This window comes from Polypterus senegalus, chromosome 12, assembly GCF_016835505.1.
Source record: "Polypterus senegalus isolate Bchr_013 chromosome 12, ASM1683550v1, whole genome shotgun sequence".
Lineage (NCBI taxonomy): Eukaryota > Metazoa > Chordata > Cladistia > Polypteriformes > Polypteridae > Polypterus > Polypterus senegalus.
In genome coordinates this window covers 72,412,143-72,429,206 of record NC_053165.1, presented here as the reverse complement: position 1 = coordinate 72,429,206, position 17,064 = coordinate 72,412,143, and the positions used below count along the sequence as shown (strand labels likewise).

Below are 17,064 nucleotides of genomic sequence, written 5' to 3'. Positions count from 1 at the left end.
CGTTTCCTTTTTGTATCCTGTATGTCATCAAAGATTTTGTGCCAGAAGAGAATTGGTTACATGGTCTTGGTATATTTTTTTTGTCTTGTTTATATGAGTTAGCAAACCACTCTTTTATATAACATAGGAACATTTTTTCTCTGCTTTATTAAACATACCTGCAGTGCTGTCACGCTGCTCAGAGTGTGATTTATGGAAATGAAGGCTACAGCAGGAGGGATTGACTGGCTGAATAGTAGCACTAAGCAGTATGGTGGATGGATGACTATAGATGGGGCGACGTCCTGGACAGGACTACCAGCACTTTGTTATACGTACTGCCTCTCAAGTTGGTTATCTGTCCCATTCTGGCAACCTCCTTCTATAAAGTCACAAAGGCTTTGAAAGCACTCTTGTATGAACAACCACCTAGGGAGAGGGTGGTCTCCCATGATGTGACAAGTGCCACGAAACGTTCTCATATAACAACTTTGAACTGTGGAGTTTTAGGAGCAGCAGGTGCTTTACCAAATGGTGGAAGGTGCGATGACAGCTGTGCGTTTCTCTCAAACTGAGCAGCGTGATAACAGCTGTGCGACACCCAGAGGAAACATCGTGCAGCTTCGAAGGAACACAGATGATTATTCATTTCAGTATGCTTTCCTGTAAAATGGTGTTTTGCGATGACGATCAGCAAATGCCAAGTCACTAGGAAAAGCAGAAACTGATCTAAGGAAGGAATTTTTTAGTTGTGTGCAACTCTGTATAGCGCATTCAAGAGTAATCCGCTCCAGTGAGCTAATATTATTACTTATTTACTTGATTGATGCTTTTATCCAAAGTGACTTAGAACTTTGAGATACACTTAGTTAATGTTCCATTTATTTATTTTCAATTGGAGGAATAGCTGCTGAAGTGTTCAGGGTCACACCGTGTCGGTAGAAGGATTGGGATGTAAAGTCCAAAGCCTTAACCATTACTATACATAACCTGCCAACAATAATAAAAAAACACAAAACAACAAAGACAAATATTGTATACAGAAAAAGTACACAGCTAGTTATATAGGACTTCTGATGAACCCATTTCAGTGACAGCACTATAGCCTTACAAAATATACAGAGCAAAGCTGAGTAATTCAACTTTCTGTGTGTGTATGTATGTGTATATATACATATGTGTATTTTATTTATATATATATATATATATAATATATAATATAATGTGCACCCTGTGGTGTGCTGATGTCCTGACCAGGGTTTGTTTCCTGCCTTGCGCCCTGTGTTGGCTGAGATTGGCTCCAACAGTTAGGATATAGCAGGTTGGATAATTGATGGAGATATATATATATATATATATTTTGTCGCATGCGGCTGGGGGTGGAGACCAGCTGGGACGCCCAGGAGGACTGGTGGAGTGCTTATGCCTCCTCCAGTCCGCGAGGGGGCGACCGCCCTGGTTATGCTGGGAGCCACGGGTAGAGGGCTTGGAAGCCCAACCCTGTAGGGGCCTGTGGCCACCACCAGGCGGCGCCCCGGTGCCTGAAGAAACCTGGAGCCCAACACTTCCGCCACACCAGGAAGTGCTGGGGGGAAGAAGACTGGGGACTTCTGGATGCGCAGCCGGCACTTCCGCCACACGGGGGTGTGTCCGCAGGGGCTTGCCGGGAAAGCAGCTGGAGCCCATCCGGGTTGCTATTTAAGGGGCCGCCTACCTTCCGTTAGGGTCAAGAGCATGGTGGAATAGGACGGAGCTCGAGAGAGGAGTGGAGGCAGCCAGAAGAATGGGAATTTGTGACTGTGAGGCCTGGACTTTGGTGAATCGGTGCTGGAGGCACTGGGTTTGTGCACTAATTGTAAATATTGGGAATAAAATGAGTGTGTTGGGTGTAAAACCGTTGTCCATTTGTCTGTGTCCGGGTCCAGTTCCACTATATATATATATATATACTGCTCAAAAGAATTAAAGGAACACTTTTTAATCAGAGTATAGCATAAAGTCAATGAAACTTATGGGATATTAATCTGGTCAGTTAAGTAGCAGTGGGGGTTGTTAATCAGTTTCAGCTGCTGTGGTGTTGATGAAATTAACAACAGATGCACTAGAGGGGCAACAATGAGATGACCCCCAAAACAGGAATGGTTTAACAGGTGGAGGCCACTGACATTTTTCCCTCCTCATCTTTTCTGACTGTTTCTTCACTAGTTTTGCATTTGGCTACAGTCAGTGTCACTACTGGTAGCATGAGGCGATACCTGGACCCTACAGAGGTTGCACAGGTAGTCCAACTTCTCCAGGATGGCACATCAATACGTGTCATTGCCAGAAGGTTTGCTGTGTCTCCCTGCACAGTCTCAAGGGCATGGAGGAGATTCTAGGAGACAAGCAGTTACTCTAGGAGAGCTGGAGAGGGCCATAGAAGGTCCATAACCCATCAGCAGGACCAGTATCTGCTCCTTTGGGCAAGGAGGAACAGGATGAGCACTGCCAGAGCCCTACAAAATGACCTCCAGCAGGCCACTGGTGTGAATGTCTCTGACCAAACAATCAGAAACAGACTTCATGAGGGTTGCCTGAGGGCCCAAATGTCTACTGCGCCCTGTGCTCACTGCCCAGCAGCATGCAGCTCAATTGGCATTTGCCATAGAATACCAGAATTGGCAGGTCCACCACTGGCATCCTGTGCTTTTCACAGATGAGAGCAGGTTCACCCTGAGTATATGTGAAAGACATGAAAGGGTCAGGAGAAGCCGTGGAGAATATTATGCTGCCTGTAACATCGTTTAGCATGACTGGTTTGGTGGTGGGTCAGTGATGATCTTGGAGGCATATCCATGGAGCGACTCACAGACCTCTACAGGCTAGACAACGGCATCTTGACTGCCATTAGGTATCAGGATGAAATCCTTGGACCCATTGTCAGACCCTACGCTGGTGCAGTAGGTCCTGGTTTCCTCCTAATGCACGACAATGCCCGGCCTCATGTGGCAAGAGTATGCAGGCAGTACCTGGAGGATGAAGGGATTGAAACAATTGAATGGCCTTCACGATCCCCTGACTTAAACCCAATAGAACATCTGTGGGACATTATGTTTCGGTCCATTAGGCGCCGCCAGGTTGCTCCTCAGACTGTACAACAGCTCAGGGAAGCCCTCATACAGATCTGGGAGGAAATGCCACAAGACACCATCCGTCATCTCATTAGGAGCATGCCCGACGTTGTCAAGCATGCATACAAGCTCGTGGGGGCCACACAAGATACTGAAAAGCATTTTGAGTAGCAGAAATTAAGTTTTTGAAAAAATGGACTAGCCTGCCACATCTTCATTTCACTCTGATTTTAGGGTGTCTACACAATTGAGCCCTCTGTAGGCAGAAAACTTTTATTTCCATTAAAAGACTTGGCATCCTTTTGTTCCTAAGACATTGCCCTGTCGTTATTTGTATAGATCTGATGTATCTAATGTGTTTCTTTAAAGTGTTCCTTTAATTTTTGTGAGCAGTGTATATATAATCCTAAGTCTAAAAGTGCAACAACTTTGTGCAATGATTTTATATGACATTTTTATGCAACTTTTTTGTCACGTTTTAAATTGGGCTTATTTTTAAACCTACATGTGTCTGGTATCATTCTTTTCAGAATTTATCGAACTTTAATGTGATGTTAGATTTTCAGATTCTTATTCCGTTTTTAAATTATCAACTAAAGTACAGTATCAAGAAATCTCATCCCGCGAGATGAGACTTTGTACCAACAGATTTAACCAGGCCCGGGGCTGGAAATAAAAGACAAAGACAGCTGCTGTACAGGCTTTTAAATGTTCGGAGCGATGCATGAGGTGCAGATCACGCACAGCAGTAGCTGATCAAGCAAAGATGAGGTAAAAAAACCCAAACTATTTCCCATTGTATCACTGTTTCGGAGCAGCGACTACGTCTCCTTGGGGGTGCATTTAGCCCCCTCTTCACAATGCGAGCAGCAGAGACACAAAGTGGCTGGCGTGTAGCACAGGCCACGGGGGTTGGTGAGCAGGGAGGAGGTAAGCCCCCTAGTATATGTACATTATAATAAAAAAGTCCCCACTCCCTAAACACACACAGTGACTTCTGACTTGAATAATCAAGAGCTGCTCCTGCTGTCTATAACCAGGAGTAAGTCGATGTCAGAGCTGCTCACATTGTACCATAGGTTTAGATTAAAAGTCCTTAACTGTGAAATGCGTATCAGAATTCATTGCTTTTTACAGATATTAAAAATGTTGTACAAATAATGAGATTGTTTTGAAGATGAGACCAAAAGACATCCAGTTTGGATTTCCTTTAACAACATGAAATCTGCCCAACAATGCTTTTGGTGTGCCCGCCACTGCCTTCTGCTTATCTGTGAACTAATTTTTCCAATGTTTGGTTATTTAATGAATTTATATAAATATACTACAAAGCATCTTAACTACCTGAAGATAAATGCCAGCACAAGTCATTACAGAAGGTGAAGTATTACTTTTTTTTTTATAAACCAGTTACCAGGTTTAAACAAACTGTTTATCCTGTATTAAGTTTAATTACATTAGTATGTTTGGTTAAAGCATTGAAATGTGATATGTGGATTATCAGTCAACAGAAGTTGCGATTAAGCAATTTAACACACTAATAAGACCTCATCTGGAGAATAGCTTGATTTTCGGTCTCCATATTAAAAAAAAAACAAATTCAAAGCAGCACTTGATAATGCGTGTCTGTTGCATTCAGTCAGCCTGTGTATGTGTTTTGAAAAAGAGCTCAAGAAGATTACTTTCCCACATAAACAGAATTTTTTAAGAAACTTAACACAGGTTACTCACCTTAATCCGGTATGTGTGTGCACGTAAGCACAGTCAGTGATGGTTGGCCTGCTGGAAGTTTCTCTCATCCCCATTCAGGTTCTGGGAAGCTCAGCCAAAGTTATCATATCATCTTTGGTCACCTCACCTTGTCCCACATTTCCTCATTTTGGTTGGGCAGCCAGCTTTTAGAAAGAGTCATTTTTGTTCCAAATTTCTTCTATTTAAGAATTATGGAGGACCCTGTGCTCTTGGGAACCTTAAATGCTGCAAGCAAATCATTTCACCTCATGTCTTGGCTTTCGCTTACTTGGGGGACCTTCGAAAGACAAGTGTGTGTCTTTACAAGTCATGTCCAAACAGTTGAATTAACCACAGATGGGCTCCAAACAAAGTGTAAAGACATCTCAGCTATGAGCAATTCAATGGGATGCCCCTGAGCTAAAGCAAAGGATCAAAATACCTGTGTCAATGTGATACTTCAGATTTGTATTATTAATACATTTGAAAAATATCTGAAATTTGGTTTTCATGTTTTCAGTCTGGGTTATTAAGTGTTACTTAATGTGGAGAAAAAAATGAATTGAAAAGATGAGCACAAGGCTGCAGCATCAGAAAATGTAGAAAAACGTCAAGGGGTCTGAATATTTTAGAAAGGCACTGTAGGTTTGGACTGTAAAAGGAATTTAGTTTAGGTGAAGGTATTTGTTTAAGCTTAAAAAAATAACAAGACCCCCTAAGTGTGTTCATTGTACTTCATCTACGCACAGAAAATATGGTTACTCAAACTAATAATTGCTCATTCTTACGTAGTAATAAAAAGTACAATCATAACAATAATAAAAATATGAAAATTATACATAGGAGACTTCCAAGTGGTACTTCGTCTAAGTTTGGTTCCTGCCTTGCACCCAATGCAGCTCAGCTAGGCCTCACTCCCCTTGACTCAGAACTGAATTAAGCCATTTTATATATCCCCTTTAATTCAGCATTGCAATCCGATTGGAGAGACCTCAAATTAAACTCATAACGGAATATGTGTTTCCATGTGTGAATAAGGAAACTCTCTATAAGGTAATAGTGTACATATAAATTGTTGCAACTGACAGTTACTGTGAATTAAAATTATTCCCAGGATGTAGAGACCATTGTTCTGCGATCATAATAAAAATTAGACGGATTAGCGCAGCGCTCAGACGATCATTTCAGCGCCAAGTGACTGCGCATGCGCCTTGCTAAGTACCGCCCAATTCCTGACGTCACGTTGCCACTGCGGAGCCTCGCGGTTTCGGGGAAGGCGGGTGAGCTGGACTCGGTGTTTAGTGTTCTGCTGTCCGGTGGCAGTGACACGCGCACTCTGGAAACTAAGCAAACGAGTGGGTTTACGTGGATTATCGTATACGGACGGCAACACACGACCGGGAATTCTTTATAACGTTGAACTTCGCAGTTGGACTTACCTGGAGTTTTGTGTTTTTTTGGTCTCGCGCTACTTTTTTTCCCCAGCGTTTGTTTGGTGTGTTTTTTTAAAGATATTTCACGCCCTTCTACCCGTAAAAAGGCGCACCATAGCGACGGTGAACATGAGCGGTGAGCTCACTGGGGCCGCTGCTTCTCCGAAGCCGACTCTTTGAGACATGGCCAAGATCCAGGAGAACGGGATACGGAGCGGCCCGTCGCCGAGTCTGAAGGGAACCCAGGAGAACCAGAGTGACAAGGACAGCAGCTCCATGGGCTCCGAGTCGGAGATGAACGGCTTCGCCGACACTCGCGCCGACAAGTACGGCTTCATCGGCGGAGCGCAGCAGAGCCTCGAGGACTCGTGAGTGCCCTTTTCATTCCCCCGTAGACTCGCTCTGTTGAAGCTGGGAGATTAGTGGGCTTTAGCTTTGTCCAGTCTTGTATGTGTTCGTGTGTGTTTCTAGATAGATGTCGCGGTTTGCCCCAAATTAGAAGGGATAGTCTTGGACTGAGACCCCCGAACTCGCACAGTGTGAACGGGTCCCAGGTGTTGGCTGAGGATCTGCGCTTCACTTTCTTTTAAAGAGCATCCGGTTGTCGTTACTGCATTTCTTTAAGGTTAAAGGACAGGGTTAAGGCTGAGAGGAGGGTTTGGCTTAATAACTACAGATGAAGCACGCTTTCTTTAAAAAAAAAGGATGTCATTCTTAATTTACATAAAATTAACAGTTAATATTTAAGGGTCCTCCTCTAAACTTGTGTCTTGTAATAGAAGTTGATAAAGTAGAGGGCTTTGTGCTTCAGCGTACTTTTGCAAAGGGTCTTCTTCTAAATCTGTAACCGTTTCCATGTGGGGTCGATGTATTGGACAAACTCTTCTGCTCCATCTCCATGTCTGATACCTCCTTTCACCACTAGCACCCGTCCCCCCTCACACAGTCAATCCACTTAATCTCTGGTCCTTCTCTTCACGTCCACCATATTCATGATGCTTCTCCCTACATTGCTTACCCCCATTTCTCAAGACTAGGGCCATTTTTCCAGTATGTTCTTTGAGATTTCCACAACTTGAACTGCATTTGCAAAGGTTAAAATGCGCAAATAGGGTTATAAAGGAAAGAGGCTGTGCATTTTAAAATTTTCCTTTTTTGTTACTGTAAGCCTTATTGTTTCTTGATGTTTGAAATTCCCGGCTGCTCTTTGAAGTCCTTCCATTTTTTCTGGGATTTTGTAGCACATTCTGGCAGCCACCCTGCCCCATTTACACATTCGGTGTCCTCCTCTCTGAGGCAGAGTCAAACACCAGCAGTTAATCGTTTTGACACAGTGGTCATGGCCTGTGCAAAGTTGTCACCCACTTCCTCTGTTCAAAGAAATGCTTCCTGGTTTTGTGACCTGAGCACACTTGTTATTTTTCTCCACTGTCCTCAAAGTTGTTTCCCCCCCAGAAATAAGGTTCAGTTTGCTTGAAAATCACCATGGCCGATAATGGAAAGTAATAAGGTTTGAATGCCTTAAATTTGCTTTTCCTCATACTGTCCAAAGCCTTGGAGTTCAGGTGGATTGGAAATAGTAAATTGGCCCCAGTGTGTGAGTGAATGTGTTCACCCTACGATAGACTGGCGTCCTGTCCGGGGATTGTTCCTGCTTTATGCCCTACTCTTGCTGGCATAGGCACCAGCTTCCTCCTGGTCCTCGCTCAAAATATGTAGCAAAGTTGGGAAATGGGTGGGCGTTGTCTTTTGCTGAAGACATACACTACAGTAAGTGAATAGGATCAGGTTATGGTAAGCCAGGAATGCACCGATGGCTTCGGCAGCCCTCCCAGAAGCCTTGACCAGTGCATTCTGCAAAGTTCATTTTGACAGGACCTGAGGCAATCTGTTCACCAGACGTTAAACCTGATGTCCCATTACGTGATGTCTAGTCATAGGCAATGTTAGACTTGCTGATTGCGGTGGCTGATCTCGTCACGGGACCATGTCAGTGTACAAGACTGACTGCATGGCGAATTTGTGTTCACCCCTGATTTCTGATCACCAGAACAGCTTGGTGCTTTTCTAAGGGCCAACAGGTATGGCAAGTTAAGCTGCAGTCTCTATTGTGATATGTAAAACACGAGACAGATGAGCTTCTCTTCTGTTTGTGAGATCCAGCGCATTCCAGGTTCCGTATTCCTGTTCATGTACTTCTGGATGTGCATTCATGGGTTATTGGCTCTCATGCACGCAGGGTCTACCCTTGAGTACTTGTCGTCTAGGCCCACCATCTTCATTTCTCCTAGCTGTAAGGGTGCACCTTTCAGACTAGATGACTAGCACTCCCGTGAGTGTGGCACCAAGTGCCTCCCCCTCGGTATGATTGTGTAAGTGAAGGCTATGCCTGAAAATCGTGAAGAAAGTCGTCTAAATCCGTTGTCACATTGTGCGACTTCTAGTTGTTAGGCCTGTCTAACTTTAGTTGCTGATCTTCTCATTGGACTCGTGTCATTTTTAACAACTGAAAATTGCTGAGCATGTCATATGTGGTGGGTGAGTGTCTACCTTCCACCACATGCTGTGGCAGATGATAATAATAATAAGTTCCATTTATAGAGCGCCTTTCACAAACCCAAAGTTGCTTTACATATAGATGGGGAGAAAAAAAAAACATCACACAGAAGACAAAAGTTTGTCAAAGGGGAAGGTTTTGAGTTGAGATTTAAAGGTGGAGAAAGAGGAGCAATCTCAGAAAGTTCCAGCACTGAAGGACCTGCCTGCCCTCCAAAGGTGGAGGGAGAGTCGAGTGTGTGGGACAGTAAGGAGATGACTGTTTGAGGACCTGAGAGAACGACAAGGAGTGTATGGAGCTCGGAGCTGAGTGAGGTAGAGAGGGGCAAGGGTTATGTAGGGCTTTGAAGGTGCGAAGTAGTGCTGGGCAGTATGACCAAAATTCTATATCACGGTATTTTTCAAAATTATACCAGTTTCACGATAGTAAATGGTGTATTTTTCCCATGCAGGAGTGGATGTTAACCACATTTTCCACTGCAATTACTGCAGTAGACTGGCTAAGAATAACCTATTCCACTGTCATGGCAATTGTAGATTGTATAAAAAGACATTTTAATGTGCACACAAGTATTAATGCAGGTTTGCATGGCCCCATAAAGTGATAGTTTTCAAGGGAGTGGCACTAATGAAGTGAAGGAATTGCATTGCATGACAGGAATAAATAGTCAGTATTTTTTGTAAACTAACTACACTTTCTGTTAATGTTAACAATCTCTGTCCACTGACACGACAGCTATATGGATTGAAATGGCGTTGGTTATCTCAGAGCAGGGGAGTGGAAATCAAATTTGTTTCTACTTGTCCACAGACAAGTAAACTTAGAAAATCCACTTGTCTGCCAGTTAAATTCACTTGCCCATAAACAAATAACAAAAGTGAATAATAGTTTATTTTTTCTGATCTCTTTTATTGATACCAAAACTGCCTTCCATTTTAAAACTGAAAAAAGTTCTTTCAGGGAGTGGTATTTTGCCACCTTGCTCTAGAACATTGTATAAAAAAGATTCCCTTATCATTTTTACTCACCAATAAACAATGCCTTCATTATAGCTACACTAGTTCCGTTTCACATATTACAGTTACATAACAGAACGCTGTCCTGATTCATTTTCTGCCATGTTGTTCAGCTTTTGTCTTGCAACATCTTCTCCCCCAAAGAATCTTTACCATCTCAGACAGCATGGGCTGAATGCTGTTCATTTCTACTTGAGCTGAACTGCATGGTTCCTGGACTGATGGTCCTGCAGAAGTGGATGCTGATGACTTTTCAGGTTTTTTATGAGTGATGTGCCTGGTGCCAGGTGACAGCCAGAATTCCACAGCTGGTCGTGGGTCAAACTCTTCTAAAGAAGCAGCATTGAACAGCCTAGCATAACGCTCAACCTCCGAGCGTTTAGCTTTAGAAAACGCTTTTTTAATTCAACCAACTTTTTTCTTACTTTTAGACTCATGTCTCTATTTGACGTACTAAACCCCCAGTTCCTATCCTTCTTCTTTCTGCACATAACCAATCGCCACACGATAAACGTATTTGTGAAATTAAAACTAGTTATAAGCTTAGACCTCTGAATGGATGGCATAATTAAACATGTATAACGAAAATTGTTTTTTAAACTCTGAAAACTGAGGTGCAGGTTTTAATTTCACAAAGACGCTTATCGTGTGGTGATTGGTCATATGGAGAAAGACAAAGGCTAGGAACTGGGGGTTTAGTACGTACGATAGACACAGCAAACATGCAATAAAGAAAGCCTGCTCAGAAAAACATCCATTGAATTCTTCGTTCGTATCTCCGACCTCCAGATCACGAACCCAACATTTACACAATATTTCAGTTAAACCTGTGAGATACCCATTCAAATACAGTATCCAGTTTTTTTGGAGCCTCGTCACACCTGCCATAAACTTCTCTACACTGAACGTAGACCTGAGAACCCTAAAACGCAAGGGAGCAGCACTACCGCCACACCACCGTGTCCCCCGCCACCCATGTCTAATACATGCTTTAATGCATTTCATCGTAAATAAGATATCAAGTATTTATCTTAGTATTCTGAATGTTCATTGAGCAGGAATATCATGAAGTCAATGTGCGGCGATTGCTGCCGGCGCCTCTCACTGCAAGAGAAAGCAGTTTAAGAAGCGCACAGAGATTAACAACTGGGTCGGGGAACACTTAATATAAAGCATTTAATGTGCTACATTAATTTATGACGGGGTTTGAGAAAATCTAGTAAATGAAACATTCATTTTAAGATGAAATTTAGTTTGAGACATTCAACTGACAAAATAAACTACGAGAATAAAGTCAACATGTCGACTTTAATCTCGACATTACATTTTTTTGTCTTCACTGTGTCCGTATTTTTTTCACAGTGGCCTTACTACGCTTCCTTAGGTTTTTCAAGGCCTATTGTGCCAGTTTTAATCAAGAAATGATGCTACTTGCTTCAGTTTCAACAACACGCATATAGCGAAAACAACATGCTTACCGCAGTGCATTATGGGTTACGCAGGTAATTCCTAATGACGTATTCGAAATTCAGCAAGAGGTTACATTTCCAAAGAAGTAAATATTACCGATGTTGTCGGGGGAAAAAAAATAATCGCGTCTAAGTGAAGATTTTTATTGATATTTCATAACATTTGGAAACCGTTAGAATATTTTCTTTATTTTTAAAAAACTGACAGCGCGAAACCCACTTGTTTATTTGAAAAATTCTCTAATCAAAAATGATCTATAGACAGCTCATCAAAATTGATGTCACGCAATAAATTTCTTAACTCCTCAATATATCACAACCTACGCGAAATTGCAAATTCCAGAAAAGATCAAATGCCTAACAACTTTATGTGGCGAAAACAATTGCATTGTAGGTGAAATGACCGCATTTTTATGTAGAAAAAATTAATTTTATTAATAATATATAAAAGTTACTGATTATAATGAAAAATCACCAAATTACATCGTTATGTCGGCATAAAAAAACCGCATCTCCAAGCGTGTAAATAGTAGGGTAAAATACTTATGTAAGGTCACAAGAGTGCTTCCCCTTTGAAAAATCAGCCATCATTTTGTAAACAATATTGAATACCAATTTGATACATGAAGAACATGCCTAAGTAAGCTGTTTCCGCACCAAGTACATACCCAAATGTTTAAAATTTGAAAGTAGTGGTAAAAATGTGCCCTGCACTGCACATTTAATCCTTTTTTTCCTCCAGAAAAATTGCACTTGTCCGCGGACAACTGAAACCAGAAAACACGCTTGTCCGACGGTCAATTTACCCGTGTCGGACAAGTCGGGCGTTGGATTTCTGCACCCCTGGTCTCGATCCACCACTGGGTTTTTTTGTTGTAGTCAAACACGTCTGACTCGAGCGTCTTCTAGCTTTTTCACTGAGGATGTGGAGGGTGCCAATCTTTGATCCATACATTCATGGTACTCCAAAGCATGTTTGCAGATAACTTGGTGCAGCAAGTTGCTCGTGGTGACAACCTTTAGCTCGACAGCAATGCAGTAAACGGTTGGTTGGTCCACATCCGACCTTTTAAAACCAAAGTATCTCCATACAACAGACACGGCTCCGTTTTTTTGGCAAAATTTCTTGTGTGTCACCATTTTCAACTTTATCGTCTGCTTCAGCTTCAGTTTTGGAATGTGCTCTGTCCATTTTCACTGCTCAATACCTCCACTAACATATGAACTCCGTGGCATGCATGTTTAGTGGTGTAGCAGTGAAAATTTTGAAACAATGAACCAGAGTTTGAGCTTCATTAAAGGACACACATGGACAATTTGCTGGAGGTGATAGATTGAAAGTTTGGACAGAATCATAGCCCCTGTTTTTTTATATATATTTTTTTCTGTTCTGTCATGGTACATAAAACTCTTCTGTTCATGAGGTTTGGAACATGCATGCTGTTTAATCTGCATCGCTGTGTTACATGCATTTGCTTGCACACAGAGCTGCCTCTGCCACCTGTCTGAGGGGCGCATTGTGGATTAATTAGAGTGAGTCACTGGACATATCACCTTACACCACCGACTACCTCAAACTCAGATTATGCAAGTGAAGGCTACGACTGACAATCTCTTGGAAAAGTCGTTTAACGTGACATGTCCTTAACTGGAGGTTGATTGATTAAAGTTTTTGTTTAGGGGTCTGTGTCTTCCGGGTGAGTAGCATCACATGAGTTGCATTGAGCTACATGAGAGGCTTGCTGTGGTGTAAGGCACCCTACATGGTGTATTCGTGAACATTTAAGGCTGGCAGTATGATTCATGGCTGACATAACATTACTCAGCGTTGCTGTTATCAGGTATCCTGGTGTCGTCTTTTTGTCTTCAAGAATGAGTTAGGTTGATAGCCTCCAGATTTGCTGTACTCAAGAACATGGTGCGTGCCTTGTGAGGGCTGTGGATGACCGTTCAAACTGATAATTTTTGCCGCTGCTCAAGTAGGCATCTTGACTGTGCAGCAATATGATTTTCATGCCTCCTCACAAAAGGCTGCCAACAGTTGAACATTCTGGGGTGTTATCCTCAAGCTGCGTTATACACAATGGGTGCCTTTGTCTCCCGGCTAGAGCAGCTATGTAGTGCTCCTCAGGACCTCATTTGGCATCTGTAGGTTTTGGAATATAGACGGTCACTGAAGTAGCCATTTACCCGATGCTAATACACACCCCCACTTCCCAGCAGCCAAATTGTGGAGTCAAACGTTAGACCAGTGGTTTGGTTTTGGCAGTTATTTTCTGCTCATGTGTCTCCTCTTACATACAACCGTTTGGATGCTGCAATACATTTCTATTTGTTTATCAAGCCACAGGTGTGAAGTTTGACACTCTGATCTTTCTTAACATGGGTTAGGCTTTTTTACGTATAACTTTTGGCCTTTGATCAGTGCATGTGGGATGAAATAGTAGAGTGTGATCGATTGATCGATCGATTATTAGTACCACACAGGCTGTGATGGCGCTATGATGGTTACTGTGCTTGCCTTTGTCATAGAAGGAAGAACTAAGAATACTGAAACTAACTGTAGTTGTGTGCTAAATGCAGCATGTTGTAAGGATAATAAAGTTTGGTAGTACTGTATATCATTTATAATTCCTTTTTACCGTCGTCATCATTTTCACTCTTGGGCTCTCAAAAAATATACTAGTAGAAAATGAAAAATAACACTGCATAGGTATCACACCACACGAGTGGGAGAATCATTCTGAATGTGCTAAGAACGGGATCTCACACACACACACACACACACACACACACACACACACAGGGTGGTACAGCTTGGTTTATTTAGTGCATAGTGTCACATGCCACAGCATACTCACATTATTACAGGGTGTAACCTCCTCATTCTGCAATGCAGGCCTGGCTTATAAACACTCCCACAGATGATGAATGTCCTCCTGTTGACATCAGACCATGCCCTTTTGACCTGACAGGTTTTGCCAGTGGTGACCAGTCTATTGCAGTCCCATATGTCCTTAATCAAGGAGAGCTCTCTTGAGCCTACTGTCCAGGGAAGTTGGTAAACAGCTGCTAGAGCATGGTGAGTTGTGTGGTTGGAATGGGGCTGGGCATTTTGTACTCTGGAGGACATCTCACTTTTTGTGCAGAAGCAGGATCAGTACTGGCTAGATGATATCTATTACATAGGTAGCACTGCCTATTGTCTCCACCGTAAATGCCTTGTTTGAGTAAGCACTGTAGAAGATGGTACCCTTCAGCATGATGCCTGGCATTAACTGTTTGTGTCACTGGTGTATACAGTGTGGATTTACCTGCTGTCCAGGTCTTTGAAGAACATGTACAGGACTCTCACCCATTTGCCGACAGGGTCTGCTGTCGTCACTAAAGATGTCAGGTGAGGAGAACATGAGACTGCAATTTATCTTCAGAAAAACAATTGCATATGATCCATATGGGCATTTCTGGTATGACAGTGTCTCTGATGAGTCCCTTTTGATGGTGCTTTGTTCCACACATGCATTTATATGATGTCTGGGCTGTCCAGAACCACTTCTCTGGCAGTGGATATCTTCCATTTTCGCTGTTGCTAAAGCTGATGCACTGTAGAACCATCCTTGGTTTATCTTACATCACAAAAGTCCACTAAATGACCCAGCTGAAACTCTAATTATACATTGCCATATTTTAGAGTGTGATGTCTATCATTTAGGAACAAAAACACTTTGTGCACCACCTACTGATGGCAGCATTGGTGTGACCTTCACTATACTTTGTCACCAAGGGGTGCTCCTCTGACCTTGGCACTTGGATCACTACATTACCCCCCTCTGTTATTCATCTTATTGTATTACAGTACTCCAAATGGATTCCTTCTGGTAGATTTATCCATGTGTAATCATATTAGCTGAAGTACCTGACATTGCCTGGATATAAATAAATGTGAAGAAATGGTCTTTTGAAATTCATCATTGCCAAACACAATCCACAATAAGACAAAAAGGCATAAATCTTAGACAATAGTTGTATTCTAATGAGACAATGATTTTGTTATCCAGATGAGTTGAGAAGAAAACTCTGTGCCTAGCGGTCTTAGGTGAAATCCTCCTTTGACTGGTAGAAAAGCTGGAGCTGATGGGAGGTCCATATCATCAGTGCACTCACTCCTGCTGACAGATGGGGATTGTAGTCCCTGGTTTCTGCAGTGTTTTTAGGGTTGCACCCTCACCTATTGGGACCCCTGTCGTCAAAATGTAATATAGTACAAGTCTCTACATTAAATTGGACAAATGACAACATAGGTGGGCAATTTAATGGAAAATGTTTCAGTTGTTTTTGGTTGTTTGGCAAGCAAACGGCTTAGAATTGTATTACTATAGATAAAGCAGTATGCACAGCTAACTGTGATTCAATGCTGAAGATTTCATGTAGTGCTCTACCAAAGGTGCTTCTGTTTTATTTCTTGTGACAGATGTATATTTATATGAATATGGTTTCTACACAATATGCAGACACACACTCTTTCCTCTTGAATATATTGATTAATGGTTGGTATTTGTTGCTAATCAATGGGTAGTTATTAGGGATATGTCTTAGAGAGGTAGTTACAGTAATTAAATAATGTGTCAGACAGAAAAGAAATATAATCGGAAGGGTACACCCACAGAAATGGAGATGCATGGACATTATTAAAGAAGAATCGATTGAATGATATTCATTGAGACCCTTTGCGGTGTACAGTTCTTATCTGAGTATTTTATCAATCTGTCATGAGCAGAACCTCACCTTTGCCTCACTGTGGGCAAACTCCTTGGCTTTTTAACAATATTCCTGGATAGGCTGCAAGATGTTTTCCCTTCAGCTGATGCCTGGGGTCACCTTAAGTGAATCTCGGTGCCTGATTGTTTCTGAGTTTTCACACTGATTCCATGCTGCATATTAAGCCATGTGGGTGGCGCAAAATTAAACTCATTTTGGCAGCCAATTGATTTAAAGAACACCAGAATAGGAACAGGAGTCCCATGTGAAAGTAAACAAATACCATAGGCAAATCGGTCATAGTTTCAAAATTCATGGCAAAAAAAATAATTAGCTTCAAATTTGGATCCCACAATTCCCTGTCTAAAACTATTAATACATTTCTTGCTCCCAAGTTTCATTTCCTCCATTTTTTGAGCAGTTTAACCATTACCATTTGATCCCCACAAACTATTTTTCCTCTTTGTAACAGCTTAAAGACTCTCTTTTTGGACTGCTTCTTAGAGGGGGAGAGTGCACTTAAGCCCTCATCTTTGGCCCCTTTGTGTTCTGCTTCTGAAAAATGCCTGTCAATTCCTACTAGTTCATGTAAGCTGACCTGCTCTGGGATGTTTATCGAGGTTTGGAGAAACAGCTCTATAGTTTCTTGTTTGTAAACCTACTTTGTTTACCCACTCATGCTAATTCTTCCATCATGTCTTAGCCTGTCTGAATAAAACGTTCCCTTTAACTGTAGGGATGGGCCTGTATCAGTAACTGTGCTAAACTTTTACTGTGTTTGTTGTTATGTGTAAAAGTTAGCTTAACTGCCAATAACTTCCCAGCTATTCCCACAAAGCTGTCCAAATTACAATCCGTGCAGTGGAGGTTTGCCCCCCCTCTGTCTTTGCCTGTACTGTCAGGGATCAGAGTAAAAAATCTTGTATTATGTTTGTGTGTGAGCTTTTGTAGTTTATTCATTAAGAATAGTGCTAGATAATGATTCAGTTTTAATGGGATCTTGTTTGTTTA

The 17,064-nt window shown here is 42.0% G+C and overlaps 1 protein-coding gene across 1 annotated transcript in view; it reads left to right on the top strand.

Annotated features, from left to right (window-relative positions):
* The first annotated feature begins 6,045 nt into the window (after nucleotides 1-6,045).
* Nucleotides 6,046-17,064, top strand: part of tbc1d10ab (TBC1 domain family, member 10Ab) — a 64,061-nt gene continuing 53,042 nt past the window's right edge. The window contains exon 1 of the mRNA XM_039772229.1: nucleotides 6,046-6,621. Within this exon, the coding sequence (XP_039628163.1) occupies nucleotides 6,437-6,621 (185 nt within the window). The 5' untranslated portion in view covers nucleotides 6,046-6,436. The remainder of the gene's footprint in view (nucleotides 6,622-17,064) is intronic.